Source organism: Hirundo rustica, chromosome 1 (genome assembly GCF_015227805.2).
Source record: "Hirundo rustica isolate bHirRus1 chromosome 1, bHirRus1.pri.v3, whole genome shotgun sequence".
In the NCBI taxonomy this organism is placed as follows: domain Eukaryota; kingdom Metazoa; phylum Chordata; class Aves; order Passeriformes; family Hirundinidae; genus Hirundo; species Hirundo rustica.
The window spans coordinates 65,568,897-65,583,240 of record NC_053450.1 but is presented as its reverse complement, the minus strand read 5'-3'; the positions used below and the strand labels follow the sequence as shown (position 1 = coordinate 65,583,240).

The window sequence follows — 14,344 nt, the reverse complement described above, 5'->3', positions numbered from 1 at the left end:
ATCACCCCCGGCCTTTCAGGGAATCCTGCTGAAGTTCACACTACAGCCCAAGCTCTTTGAAACAAACCCTGCCTGTAACAAACCTGTTTTGAGCGGATCTGGCGGCAAAAGAAAAGGAGTTCTCCCATTGATAGTGAGCTAAATCGGGCAGACTCTTGCAGGACGCTGACCTGCATACAACTTGCCTTTCTCAGCATTTGCTGGGTTTTTCAGGGTTTTTTTAGGATACCAGAACATTGACTGGTGTGAAATAGTTGCCACAGAGTTACTGTCTATTTTTATTGAATGCAAATGGGGTAGAGTTCTTCATTATTCTGATGTAACTTCTCATCAGAGTGAGCCCCTGATACGCTGGGGATTCGTCCAGGTCCCTGTGGGTTTGAGTTGGAAGGTTGACTCTCATTTCCTTTCTGTCCAGTGCAGCACGTAAATCATGCAGATAAGTGGGAAATCTGTGCCATAGACAAAGTACCAATTCAGTTTTGTCAGATTTAACAGTCTGGTCGCTACTTATTTCACATCAACAGATCATAAAGTGGGCTTTCAATTAGAAAACACATTTCATAGGTTTGTTTGTATTATTTGCATCAGGCAACTCCAGGCATTTTTAGGCTGAATGAATGAATGTTATAGAAAGGAGGTGGTTTAGACTCTTCCTTAACAGGGAACAGTGAATATATAATGCATATTATTCTGGAGATCCAGTTTGTATATATTAAAAAAAAAAAAAAAATTGCTCCTAGAGTTCAATTTTATAACTAAAATACTTTTACATTTTTAAGTAGTGGATGTTTTCAACTTATGACATGAACACACATATGATATACTCATAGCACAAGTAAGACACTAAGGTATCTCCCATTCTGTTTTACTTATGGAGGAGTGTAGGAGGGTACAGCTTAAGTTTGCAAATTAAAAACCTCAGAAATTAGGTTATGTCAGATCGAATTATGTTTTCTCTCAGAAATGATCTAACCATTTTGTTTGATTTTTTTTCCCCCTGAAATATTCAGCTTCAGGCAGGCATCTGGTGTGTAAATCTGCATCTTAAATAGGGATCTGTCAAACAAATTTAATAACACTCTCTCTTACAAAACCCACCTAAAATCTGTACATGTGTCTGTGCTTAAAATTAGGTCTTCAGGGTTCATTCTACTGGGTTCTGGTCCCAATCCATGAAAGCATTTGAGCACATACTTATCCCAGTGGGTATAACAGCCCTACTGGTTGCAGTCAAATTCCCATGTGCTTAGGTGATGGTGTTTTGGGCTTTTTTAATCATTGTCAGACAGCTCTGCTCATTTCAGAATCATGCCTTTAAAGCAAAAATCAAGTATCTGTCATTTCCAGGACATTTTATTTAAACTGTGGGCTAGGATTATTGGGATTTTTGTAAATCAGAAATGAAATCAGATAAAGTTCATCTTCTCTGTTAAACATCATTGATTGTGTGTGCAGCCACTTTTAACAATAATGGATGTTATGTGTCCAACCTTCAACGCATATGTAGCCCCAAGGGTCTAAATTAAACTCACAAAAGCTATGAAGTTCAAATTTTACCTGGATCTGTGCCGTGTATCCTCAGTTAACAAGGCACGAAGGGTATTCTGTTAGCTCCGCTATGCTCTAATCATGTATCCTATTGTGCCTAAGTATTGGAAAGAGTACATTAAATCAGAATTTATTTTGGTGACAAAAGTCAGACACTTTCCGTTTCTTTGATGTAATTTCTGTGATTTAGAAATAACACAGAGGAATGAAGGATGTCTGAATCAATATGAACTTGATGTGAGAAGACATTCTGAAAACTGTATGTGCCTCTGGAAAAGAGGAAGCACATTTCTAGACTCTTCCTTGAGATTTTTTGTGGCAATTACATCAGTGGAAATTGGTGATCTCTAATTAATATTTCTAGACAAAACAGTTTAGAAGAAGAAGTTGATCTGTAAATAACTGGTGATAACTTGAGAGAGAAGAGGGGAAATAAAAAGGTTTTTAAAAGAGCAGAAGCAAACTAGATTCAATTATTTTTATAGTAAGATAATTTTCATGTTATTTATTAATGAATTACATGGGAAAATGAGGACCTCTCCCCACTAGCTCTCTGTGTCTAAACCATTATTACCAGTGTACCTTTGCATAGGGAAGGACCTTTGTGCTTTACGTTGTTTGCATGCGTTTTCATTGGAAATCCATAGCTTTTGCTACTGTATTTGCTTATCTTGACTGTAAGTCCTGAAGACTTAGGAAATTTTCAGCATGTACTTTTCATGTGATTTGTATAGAGGCTTTAAGTCAAGAATGGACATCTTAATTAGGCAATTAAGGTAAATTCTATACCTGCAGAAAAATCAGGATTTGTATGAGTGGACAGACCTCTACAAGATGGTCATGAATAAAAAACTACAACAAACAAATTATGTGGGAAAAACAAAAGACGTTATCGTGTGGTGAAAGGAAAAGAACTGGGAAGAGTCCTGAGCTCTGGGAGAACCCAGGGTCTCCCCAGTGCAGGTGGGACAGCACTGAGCAGCACCTTTGCTTTAACTTGCTTTGGGGAAAGGAGCATCCGCACGTCCGGCTGAGCTCCTGCATGGCTTTGTGCAGGCTCTGGCTGAAGAGGGAGCGCAGCCACTCAGCATAGCAAGGCTTGGGAGCAGCCAGCTGGCAACACGGCAAGGCACAGCCTTGATGCTCTCATAGCAGAAAATGTAGTGTTAAGGGAGGGCAGCAATTTCTTTATCAGTGGAAGTGGAAGAAGAATTTGTGCAGGGCCTGCAAAAAGCCAACGACTGTGAGGTATAAAAGGTTAACCTCAGGGTAACCTCAGTGTTTCCAGGGCCTGGTTTGAAAGGTGTCCTCCTGAGCTGGGACTGCAGAGATTTTGTGGTGATGTAAGATGAAAGGCCTAATTTTCATCTCGTGCCATGTTACATCAGTGAAAAAGTCATGATGGTGTTACAGCCCTAAGAGAAATCATGAGCAACACGAAACATTTGTCACATTTTCTTGTGATGAATTAGAGGGCAGGTGTTTATGAAGATGCTGCAAGGGCAGTGCTTAGGCATTCCTTGCCTCCACAGAGAAACAACTGTCGCTGTTTGTAGGAAATCTCAAAAGTAAGATTAGGAAAAACTTATTACAAGGATGTGTGAGGAGGGGAGGAGGCTTCCTAAGCGTGCTGCACCATCCATCACTGAAGGTTTCTAAGGACAAATCAGCCAAAAGTGAATTCATCCTGTAAAGCTGCACTTCATAGGCGCTGCAGCCTCTGTTGCTCAGCACCTTTCTGACCGAGTTACCTGAATGCTGCTCCAGAGAGGTCAGAAACAGAAGAGCCTTTTGAAGGACATGCAGTTGGATTTAGAGAATACGTTAAATAATGCAGATATGCATTTTCATCCTTTATTAATGAGAAAGATGCACCACATTAAGAAATAAAGTTGTTTCATACATTTCAGTGGAGAAAAACAGAATATGAGTTGAGGCTGTTTACAGTGTCCTACTTCTGTATTTTCCATCTGATTCTTGCTGTTTCTTGAAGTAAAACGAATAAAATCACTGTGTAGGAAAGAGACATAGGAATGAATATGGGTATTTTATTATCTTTGTCTACTTCAAAAGTATAATTTCTGGGAAACATTGGAGCATTGCAGGGGTTGCAAAATTTCTGCTTCCAGCAAAGGCAAGAATAGCAATATTTGCCCAGATCAGATGACTGGTTTTGGAGGGTGTAAGGAAGGCAAATGGAGTGTATATGCCTTCATGAGCAAACAGCCCCCAGCCATCAGAGCCCTCTGTAAGGAGAGGCAGAGTGCAGGCCCCAAAAGAACTGTATCTTTTACTTTTTCTTCCTTTCTAAATGTTGGCAAGATAAAAATTCATTTGGCTCTTAGCATGTCATAGGGTATAGGTGTAGAGCGCCATGTTTCTTACCATTCCTTGCTCACCTTTTGCTGAATTTTCTATTCCCCTGACTTGTGGCTGATTATTTTTTTCCTTGCTTACTGCCACAGGTAATGAGGTCGAAAGACTGGAAAATTGTAGCCTTGCCCATAGGTATCTGCCAACATATCCTAGCACTTGACATCTGCTGTGGTCTTGAACTAGGTTTGGTCAGCTCATGCCCAGAAAGAAGTAACTGTTGAAAAGCACCTATTTTGACTATATTGGATAATGATTGCATAGTTTTGGACTAGTTTGGTTTTGTACACATCCAGTGTTAACAGGCTGATTAAGACTCTGGAGACTTAACATTAAAGTTTAATTTTAGATGTGGATTGCAAAGAGACTGTATCAGTAGAGAGGTCTTAAATCTCAGGAAAACAGCTTAATGGAGATTTAAAAGCCAGATCCCTGAGGTGGAACAGGAGAAAATGTTCAAATGGGCCAGCAGAGAAAGGCCAGCAGGTCACAAATCCACTATGAGATCCACCTCCATCTCATTGTGGTGGTGCAAGAATCTCTGCTTCCTCCCTCCAGTACAAACCTGCAAGAGAAATAATGCGTTGTTTCCAAAGGCACTGTGTGAATGTGTGCATTGATGAAATCATACTGGGTGCAGTGAAGTCTGCAAGAAACCAAAGTAGAATATAGTAACGTACTGAGTCTGAGGAATCTTTTAGAGAAAGAGATTGGAGTTCAGCAATAAAAAACGAAGTGGATTAATGAAGTCGGATGGTTAGGAAGAACAAGGAAATAATTTACAGGTAGTGTGAAGGAGTGAAGGGAAAACTGGCAGGGAAGTAGGACTCTTGCCAAATACTGAGAGGTGTAAATTGGAGAGTTGAGGCAATTAACTGGAGAAGATAATTTAGAAGATACATGTTCAGTGACAGAGGGAAATCTGGAAAGCATAAAAGGCTAAAAAGCATCAGATGTGGCAATGTCTAGAGAGTGGCACATTTGGGATATGCTAACTTGGAGAGGAAAGCTATTTCAGCAAAAGTGTGTGCAATTTTGGATGTATGGCATTGGTGCATCATGGAGCAAAGATAAGGTAATTACCTTACTGTTCTGGCAGAATCACACCTGCAGTTCTGTGCTCAGCAGCAGGTGCCACGTGTGTGAGTGATGGTGAAGACTGACAGAGGGGGAATTGACCGAAAAATAGCGAAAGTTTTTGGAGACTGAGGAGACTTTGCCTAGCTTTCTTCAAACGTTCTCATAAATACATGGAGAGAATAAATGCAGATGTTATGCGGTGTGGTTATTTTGAATGCTGCAAGTGCTTGTGGCTGGAAATAATGGTATAAAATACTATTTTGAAAATAAATCTAATAAGGTAATCCCAAGAAAAAAAAATCTGGTACTGAGATTTTCGTTATATTCTGTAAGTCTCCTATGTAAATTTTAAACTTGCCCAGTAGAGAGTAGCGTGTGTACTATTAGTTTGTATAATCTGCATTGGTGGAGGAAAGATACGATGACTGAGTGGAGCTTTTCTTTCCCTGGTACCATTTTTGCTCAATGATACATTCCTCATTCAGCAGCAGTGAATTAGAAAGATGTACCTGCTGTCAAATGTTTGGGTTTGGACAAAACTCTGTGAGTGCCTTAGTTTTTAGGCACTGAACTTCCAGTACTTACAGCTTAATTTTACATTCCCTGAGGAATTCAGGGCATCTGAGTTCAAAATTATTTCTGCAGGATCATTGGGTGACTTGTGGCACTGGAATTATTGGTTACAGTGACTTACATCCAGCTTCAGTGGTGCCTTTCAGACATGTTTGTGATTACTTTGCGGTGCTATATAGAGAATTTTTACAAGAAAAAGAAAGAAAATTTAGACTCATAAAGTGATGGTTTACACTTAACAGCTCAAATACAGAATAAAATCATTAAGAAAAATTGCCTTTTTCATTAGTTCAGAAAATAACATTTTAGCATCAGAGATTTCTTTTGGTGGCCCCTTTTTTTGGTGCCTGCTTAATTGTGTCCCTGAAAGACTGTAAAGCAAGTGCAGAAATTAATTTTCCCCATCTTAAAGGTAATGCCCTTCTCTTTTTCCAATTTTTATTTTTTACTTATTGAAATACAGAATGCAACAAACTAACCTTAAGAATCACCTTGTCAGTAATACCACCCAAGCCATAAAATGCCAATCAAACCAATGTTTGTTCTATTCTTTCCAGTTTCCACAAACACTGTCAGGGTATTATGAGGATTGACTGTCCTGCCTATTGGTATTATAGTTCCTGTTTTGTTTGCTTGCATTACTGTGATACCTGAGAGCCCTGGTGATGGAACAAAACTCTGCATGCAGATGCACAACACAAGATAGATCTCTTCTCAGTGTTTTTGTAGAAGCAGCCAAGATACTCTTACCAGCCTCAAAAACCAGCAAGGAAGAGAGAGAGTTCCCCCAGTCCCTGGGCACTCTCTGCTCCCAAAAACAATCTCCATTGTGTGTTCCCACTTTTACCAAACAAAATCTCCTCATCGGTCTGACTGTGATGAACTGAGATTGCAGAAGGCACTGGTCCTACTCAGTGCTGCTGCTTCAGCATCACAGGTGTTGGGACAAGCACAGAGACAGAATTGGGTTTTGGGTTGGGTTTGGGAGGGAAGACTGGGAGTTTACATGCAAAATTGAATGTAAGCTGACTACCCATCTGCTATCAAAAAGCAAAGGAATAATGCCCATTGCCACAGCTGCCAAAAAAACTCTCCATCAGAAAAACCATTATTTGTAGATTTCCTAATACACGACCATATTTGTTAGCATAAGATCTGCCTCAGTAAGGAAGGTTTTGAACCACAGTGCCTTTCTAAACTAGGGCTTTGGGCAGACAGTGACTACTGAAGCATCACCTAGGAACATGAGGTCTCCCATGTCAGTGAGGCTAATCCCACATAATCCCAGAACACAAATCAGATTCTCAGTTTATCCAAGGCAGCCATTTTTTCTCTGAGGCTGACACATTATGCCATGATTCTAAAAGTGGACTTTTCTTCCAGTCTTTGAAAAATGTTGATGCCCCCATGCTCCATGCAAACGCGTTGTTCAGAACGTCTTTGTGGAATATGTTCTTGGGATCTTCCATGCAAGCATATTTGTCTTCATGTGACAGTGAGGAGAGAGGAAGTTGAGCTATGTTCTGCCTTCTTATGGATGGGAGAAAGGCAAATGGTCTGGGTCTAGAAAACTTTATCAGCACAGCTGTCGTGTGCTGTTGCCAAGGTCCCCTTCTTGTCCCATGACGGTTGTGTTTCCACACCATGGAAGGCTGTATTTCTTTCCTGTCAGAGCTGTTCTGTTTTTAGACTCCAGCCCTACTGTTTCTACCTTGTCCTTGCTTTATAGAAAGCAGGTTAGCATGTGCAATCAGAGCATTGCCTGAAGGAATTTCAGGCTTTAGAATGGAGCCTGGGCTTTGTTGGATGTTTTGAGGTGGAAGCATATATTCCTATATTATTTTTTAAATGTGTTTTTCTTCTAGACATAGCTTTATCTCAGGGACCCTATGAAATTTTGTTCTATTTGCCCCATAGCACTGATAATAAAAGCTACATGATAACAGAATAAGGCTTGTGCATTTCTGTTGTCCCACAATAGCTACTTGTTTTTGTTTTGATTTTCCGGGACTCAGTAATTATTAAACCAACCTCACACTTAGAAAAAGTCATGGAATTTCACACTTTATGTTTACAGATCAAAGGTTAATCTTTAAACCAAGGCTTGTTATAATTTCTTAAGCCTCTTGTTTTCTTAATATGACTGATTTCTTTTTCTTGTTATTCAAAGGGCATACCAGGTAATTGATTAGGAAATAGGTTTCTTCTACAGCCAGTTTTATATCTTTGTTTAGTCATTCTTACCATCAAGAGCCCTACAAAAGCCTTGACTCACAGGCATTTTTGCTGCCATCTTTTGTTCTGCTGGTGCTGCCTTGCCTTCACCACAGATGATGCAAAATCTGCAGAAATAGCTTTCTGCTCTTTGATGGGTCCACCACTTCCCAAGTGTTCATTAAGAACAAAATTCATCACATTCTTGTGAATAAGGTGTGAAAATAATATTCTGTGCTACATTTCATTGTGAAAGAAACCATCCCCTGTTTTTACCATTGTTTTTCCTCAAGTTATCTGCAATGAATTGGCTGGTTGGTTAGCAATATACTTCACTGATGCTGGGCAGTCTCCCAGGGTTTGTTGGTGAGGTTCAGCTCTTGTTTTATCTGCTTGATTAGAAATTTCCTACTAAAGAAAATAATTGTGATAACTCACTCCCCCAGGCTTGAGAATTATCTATCTCTATATAGATATCTGAAATCAGCATGTAGGTTTCAAATTTTCCTGGGGTTTTTCAAAATGACTCTTTAAGCACAAGTGTGAGACTCTCCTGCTCGAGATGCTGTCACCAGGTGGTAATGCCCTTTGGAAGGCATTGCCTGGGCTGGGTACACAGCACCATCTGAAACTCAGGCCCCTTTGATGAATCTCAGGATAGGCATCCCAGATTGCTGTCATTCCTTGAAGGAAAGTTGATATCCATCTGTTTAGCACTTGCATGTGTATATGGACTTTAAACACAAATAAACAAATATACCTTATGTGTGAGTATGGATCAGTGGGTGTAGGCAGACACACAGCGTTTTGGAGTCATCCAGCATGGGTGCTGTGTCACAGCTGCTTCTGGAGAGTGGATGTTTACATGTTGAGGCCAAGGAGCTTGAGTAGTTCTTTGAACTCCAGCATCAGTCTGCCAGATGGGTTGGCTAGGACCTGTCTTTCTCCCTGTCTTTCCCTGAGTTTTAGTTCCCCCCTTTATACCTTCTTTTTGTGCACTTCTTTTTGATCTGCTGTTGAAATGTGATTATATGAAACTCAGTAATTATCGTATAACTTTTTGCACTTTTTCAATAAATCAGTCTGAAATTGATGGTAAATAGTTATTGCTAGCTTATATTCCTGAGCACTGGGAAACAGCAAATAGTTCAGGAGTTGTTAGTGTATTGTAACAGGCAACTGTTTTCTAATGCAGCTAAATCAAGCACTTGTCTGACCTCCACTGAGGCTGAACTTGACATCAGCTGTAGGACTCCTCTCACCAAACTTTGCATATGTTAGTGTCAGTTTAGGCTGCTTCTACTGCAGATGAGAAGAGCCAAAAACCCTTGGGAGTACACTTCTTCCCCCCTTTTTTAGGAACAAAATATCCTCCATTATCTCTCTCTGGACTGCAGTGAGGGTTGGTTGCCTGACTTACACTGAACTCCTGACTTGTAATGAACCAAAGTAGGTGACAGACATCTTATGCACTTAACGACAGTACATTTGGTGTCTTGGCAAACTTATTTCATCTTGATATAAGAAACTGTATGAAGCAAATATTGGACTGTATAAAGAAACATTAAAGGCTTGGTGAAGTGACTTCGGTAGTTTGAAGAATGAGGTGAAAAGAGTCTTTTGATGTGGCTGAAATAGGTTTCTCATCATAATTAAAGACATGATGTGTTATCACCAGTACTTTCTAGGAGCTTTCCTAGAAAAGCTAAGGCCCCAGAAAAGTCTGAAGTGACCCATTTAAAACAATTCTGCATTTTTATTTTTTTCCAGTATTTTTTATAAAGCGAAATTCTGAAAAAATTCCAAAATGTCCGTATGAAGTTAGTGCTTCTCTCTGCCCCTATGACCTTATCTCACATTGCCAAGCAGAATCCCATATCCCAGGGTAGAGGGAGAGGTGGCACTGGCTTGGATGTTTTGAAACTGGCTCATAGAATAAGCTCTAAAGTCACACTTTGATGAGGAGGAGATTTGAAGTACTCCATATGATTATGGTGACATTTGCTAGCATGTTCCAAGGAGCTGGTCACCTATCTCACTGAAACAATTTTTCTCAGTGGTATTCACACAGTTCTCTCACTCATTTCTTTGGTGGCTTGTACTCTTAGTTAATAAATAGCAAGGTAATGATTGGTCATGTAGAATTCCTGTCCCCACTGAAATTCAAAGCAAAGCTCACAGAGAATTCAGTGAAACAAGCAGCTTGAGAATCATTTTATGTTATGTTCTTCTTTGCTTGTTTAAATACTCCTAATTTACTTGTTGGAAATGGACCATCTTTTTTTACCAATGCTACAAACAGTACATTGCTTTTCTGTTCCTAAAGCAAAGTATGTTCTCCTATTTCCAAGGAAGATGTTTTTCCATTTATTACCCATGACTCATCCATTCATTTCTGAAAGAACAGCATCTCTCATTAAGACCCAAGATGATCAAATGGATTGGAACAGATTTTGTATTAAGTTTATACTGGCAGAGCTTTGGAGGTTCAAGACCAGGCCTACATAGTCTAATGAAACTTCAGGTATACAAAACCTGAAGTTATATAGAGGGCTGAAATACAGTTTCTTGCCCATAGCAACTGAAACAGAATGCCCTCTCCCCTAGCAAAAGGTCCTTCTACCTCCTAAGAACTTGTTTTATGAAAGTAATTATTTTTGAAAGCTGGAACTGAGAAGAATGGAAGAAGTTTTTAAGATAAAAGTGCCAGCAGTGCTAAGTGGTCAGATAGGAGCTACTGGACATGGGGAATTCCCAAGGCTTGTCATCACTGAGACCCTTGCTCCCTGGATTGCCCATTCAGCAATTACTGGCAGACTGGCAGAGTTACAATGATAATATAAAAAATAGTAAGATCTTAAAAGTCTAGGGGAACGGGTGTCCCAGATTTGTGTCACTGTTAAAAAAAATACTGCATTTCATTTGAGAACCTACATAGCATGCTGCTATGGCTGACTCAGCCACAGGAAAAGGTGTCTGCATATTAGGAGAATATTACAGTAATTTAGTTACAAGACAGAAAACTGCAGTGAGCCCTTTCATTACCATTCTGATGGATCTGCTTTTCTGCATTGTGTGTAGAGAGGTGCAGATATCTCACCGTCCCAAATGCACACAAGGAGCTTTGCCAAAAACACTCACACAGCTGTGTGAAGTGTAAAGATCCACTCTACTTCAGCCAGCAGAACTGTAGATTTGTAAAGCAGATACCACTGGAAGATTTGCAGCTCCTGTCTGGACAATATCTGTTCTCACATCAGTGTGTACACAAGAGTGCAGAATGCCATCTTGAAAGAGCAGTTGGAAGAGAAATGAAAAAGGGAAATGGGAAACAGGAAAAGCACAGTGTGAGGATAAACCTGAGAAGGGGCCTTGCAGGACTGAGGAACTTTTTGGCTAATAAGGCATTGACTTCAATGGAAATAATGCTATGAGTGAAGAATCACAGACCAATGAAGGTTGGAAGGGACCCCTAAAGGTCTCCAGTCTGACCTCCTGAATCAAGCAGATTGCACTGGAGCAGATTACACAGGGCCTTGCCCAGGCTGGGTTCTGACACCTTTAAGGATGATGATTCTTGGGGGTGCCTCTTTCAATGTCCAGCCATCCCTATGGTAATTCTTCTTTTCCTCACACTGAACAGGAATTTGATATTGTAGCTTGCTTTCCTTGTACACTGCAAGTCTTCTCTTCTTAAGAACAAGTGTAGTTCTGTCAGCCTCTCCTCATGTGTCCTGTGCTCTGGTCCCCTGGCCAGCTTCGTGGCCCTGCATTGAATTCACCTAAGTGTGTTCTTGTCTGTCCTGTACTAGGAGTCCAAAAGAGGCCACAATCCTCCAGGCATGGTCTCACAAACAAGAAAACAGGAGCCATTTGCCCTAGCCTGCTGGCTACACTCCTGCTAATACAGGCCAGCCTTTGATTGATCAGGGGTGCACTGCTGATGTACTCATTTATTTATGTGGAAGTTCTGAGTTAGGACCCTCGGGACATTTTCTGCAAAGTCAGTAGCAAGTTTTTGTCCAGCTTTTCCTGCTGCATGGGCTTTTTCCATCGCAGACATGGGGCTTTTCATCTGACTTCATTCTACTCCCTGAGGCTTCTCTCAGCCCAGTTTTCCAGCCTGTCCAGCAGTGTATTGACTGTTCCCCTCAGTTTGGTGATGTATGCAGACTTGCAGAGAGCATAAAGGAATGTTATGCCAGAGTTCATTGAAATAGGTAACTTCTTCTCACTGTAAAGTCTTCATGTCTTGTGGGCAGGATGTGAGGACTTGCAAGCAGAAACAACTTTGTATTATGAGATTATAAACAACTGGCAAAAATAACTCAAGGTCACTGCGGGTAGTTCTTTCCTGCAGAGTGAAGTCAGTACCACTTTATCATGAGCCCATCACTGGATAGAGCATTGGAGGACAAAAGTTTCAAAAATTCTACTCTTTGGACTGTGTTCCAGGATGGATCACACTGAAGTATATGGACTGGGTGAGGGGAAATGGTGTATTATACTTTTGGGACAGCTCAACCATCTGAGGCAGTTTTTAACTGTAGAAGTAGATTTCACAGTCTTAGAGTAGGAGAGTTTATTTTTCTTTAGCTGGTCTCTCCATCACGTGATGTCACAGCTGCATGATTTGTGTAACATGTCCAGACTATTCATTTTAGTCTTAACAGTTTCATATTTGCTACCTGTTGGTTTTATTCACCAAGCTTTTAACCCTTGGGATGTTGCCAGAACTACTGCATTGTTCCCCTACTGTGTGTTCGCAGCCACACTTCTCAGTATTTTCTTTCCTTTGGTGGAAGATTGTGGGAGCCCAGTAGCAATTCCCAAATCCCTAAAAAGTGATTAACAATTATTGTTCCCTAAGTGCTTAATAGGGAGATTAAGACAGGCCACCAGGTGTTTACACAATAATACTCGGTAGCGTGGAAATTCAGCCTCTCACCATTACAAGGCGTAAGGAGGGTAAATGCCTGCCCTTGGAGAAACCAGCAATTATTTTGATGCTTGTATTATGCCTCATTTGCTCCAGTAGATTGTGCAGTTCTGTTGTTTCTTAACTTTTCATACCCTGATAGGGATTTGTCTGTGTTTATAGCAGTGGGATTGATCTGTAACCACAAGATTGGTTTCTTTTAAAAGTGTTTTACTTGCACGATCAGTTGGCTGCAAAGCTGTATTTTTAGTCCATCCCATTGTATCTAACATGGCATATTTGTATACAGCAACAATGGAAGGGAGCCATGCTTCACACTGAAGCTTTGAAATAAATGATAGTGAAATAGCTTAGGAACAGCACAAATGCTCTTCTGTAACAAATCGTATCATTCACAGTGTCTCTTTTTTTCTCTTCCAGGAGGTTGGAAGCATTATCGGAAAGGTCAGAAAATAACTTTATTTATATTCATGTCAAACTATTGTATATCAGTTCTCTTTTCTTAGCCGAGGCTAACGTTTTTTATTTTTATGTTTCGTTAACAGAAAGGTGAGACAGTGAAGAAGATGAGGGAGGAGGTAAGACAAGCTTTGATGTCTTCACTTGCCTTCCTTTCCCGCTCAGAGAACAGTGAGTTCAGCATGTGCAGACCCACGCTGCCATCAAGTGGGCAGATCGTTTAACATCCTCGTTCTTTGCAAGCAGTGGGGTATAAATATGCTGGCCTAAATTGAACATTGTTGTTAATGTAACCTCCTTATCGCCGCAGCAGTCTGGAGTCTTTCATTCCCATAGCAATGTGCCTGCTGCTGCCTTATCTCAGGAACGGCTCACAGCATGGTTCTGTGCATCAGACCCACTGTATCTTTTATTAACATGCCAGCATCAGTCCTGTGCATGGCTTGGCCTCCTGGTAGGGTTCCCAAAAACCTGAAACCTAGCGTTAGACTGATGCACGTCAAGTTTGAGGGTAGACACAAGCTTCAGCAGAGCTGGAGCCAGATGTGTATAAGCCAGAGCATTTCTCTGCCATGTCTTGGCAAAGGCTTAGCTTTTCCTCATTTTGCAGCTGTGAGTAGGATGTGGGCAGGGTGGAACTGCACACCTGCCATCCTCATCCTTTGAAAAGGCTGGAGACACAAAAGGATTAAAAAAGGGCACTGCATAAACCTCAGCCTCCCCAGTGTCTGCAGGCTTCTTTACCTGCCACAGAGCAAGCTGTGCTATGCTCAGAGGAGTGTGCTCAGGTGGAGACTACAGACCCACACTGGTCCTGCCAGGCAGCACATCCTGTGTGGAGAACCATGTAATTTTTTTGCTTTGAAGCAACTGCTAAAAGTAAGAGTCAAAGATCCTGCTGTTTAAAACTTCAGGAGTGTAGTGCAGTGTATAGAGAATGACTCAAGAAAAGTCAGTTTGGCTCTAGTAAAGCTGCAGTACATTACTGTGTCAGCTGCTTTGTTGTTTTCTACTCTGATAGAAAGCCTGTGGCAGGGAAATGTCAAAGTATTTTAGTAAAGAAAATTGCAGATGTCCATCTTTAAATATAGACAATAGAGATTTCATTGTCAGGCTGACTGAGTTCCGAGCTCCTTTTTTGATTACATGTTTTCA

General features: G+C 40.7%; 1 protein-coding gene across 11 annotated transcripts in view; it reads left to right on the top strand.

Moving 5' to 3' along the window:
• LOC120751994 (poly(rC)-binding protein 3-like) overlaps positions 1-14,344 on the top strand; it is a 501,663-nt gene that overhangs the window by 439,942 nt on the left and 47,377 nt on the right. For all 11 annotated transcript variants that reach the window (XM_040062607.2, XM_040062651.1, XM_040062617.2 and 8 more), the window contains 2 exons: positions 13,151-13,174; positions 13,276-13,308. In XM_040062607.2, coding sequence (XP_039918541.1) covers positions 13,151-13,174; positions 13,276-13,308 — 57 coding nt within the window. The remainder of the gene's footprint in view (positions 1-13,150; positions 13,175-13,275; positions 13,309-14,344) is intronic.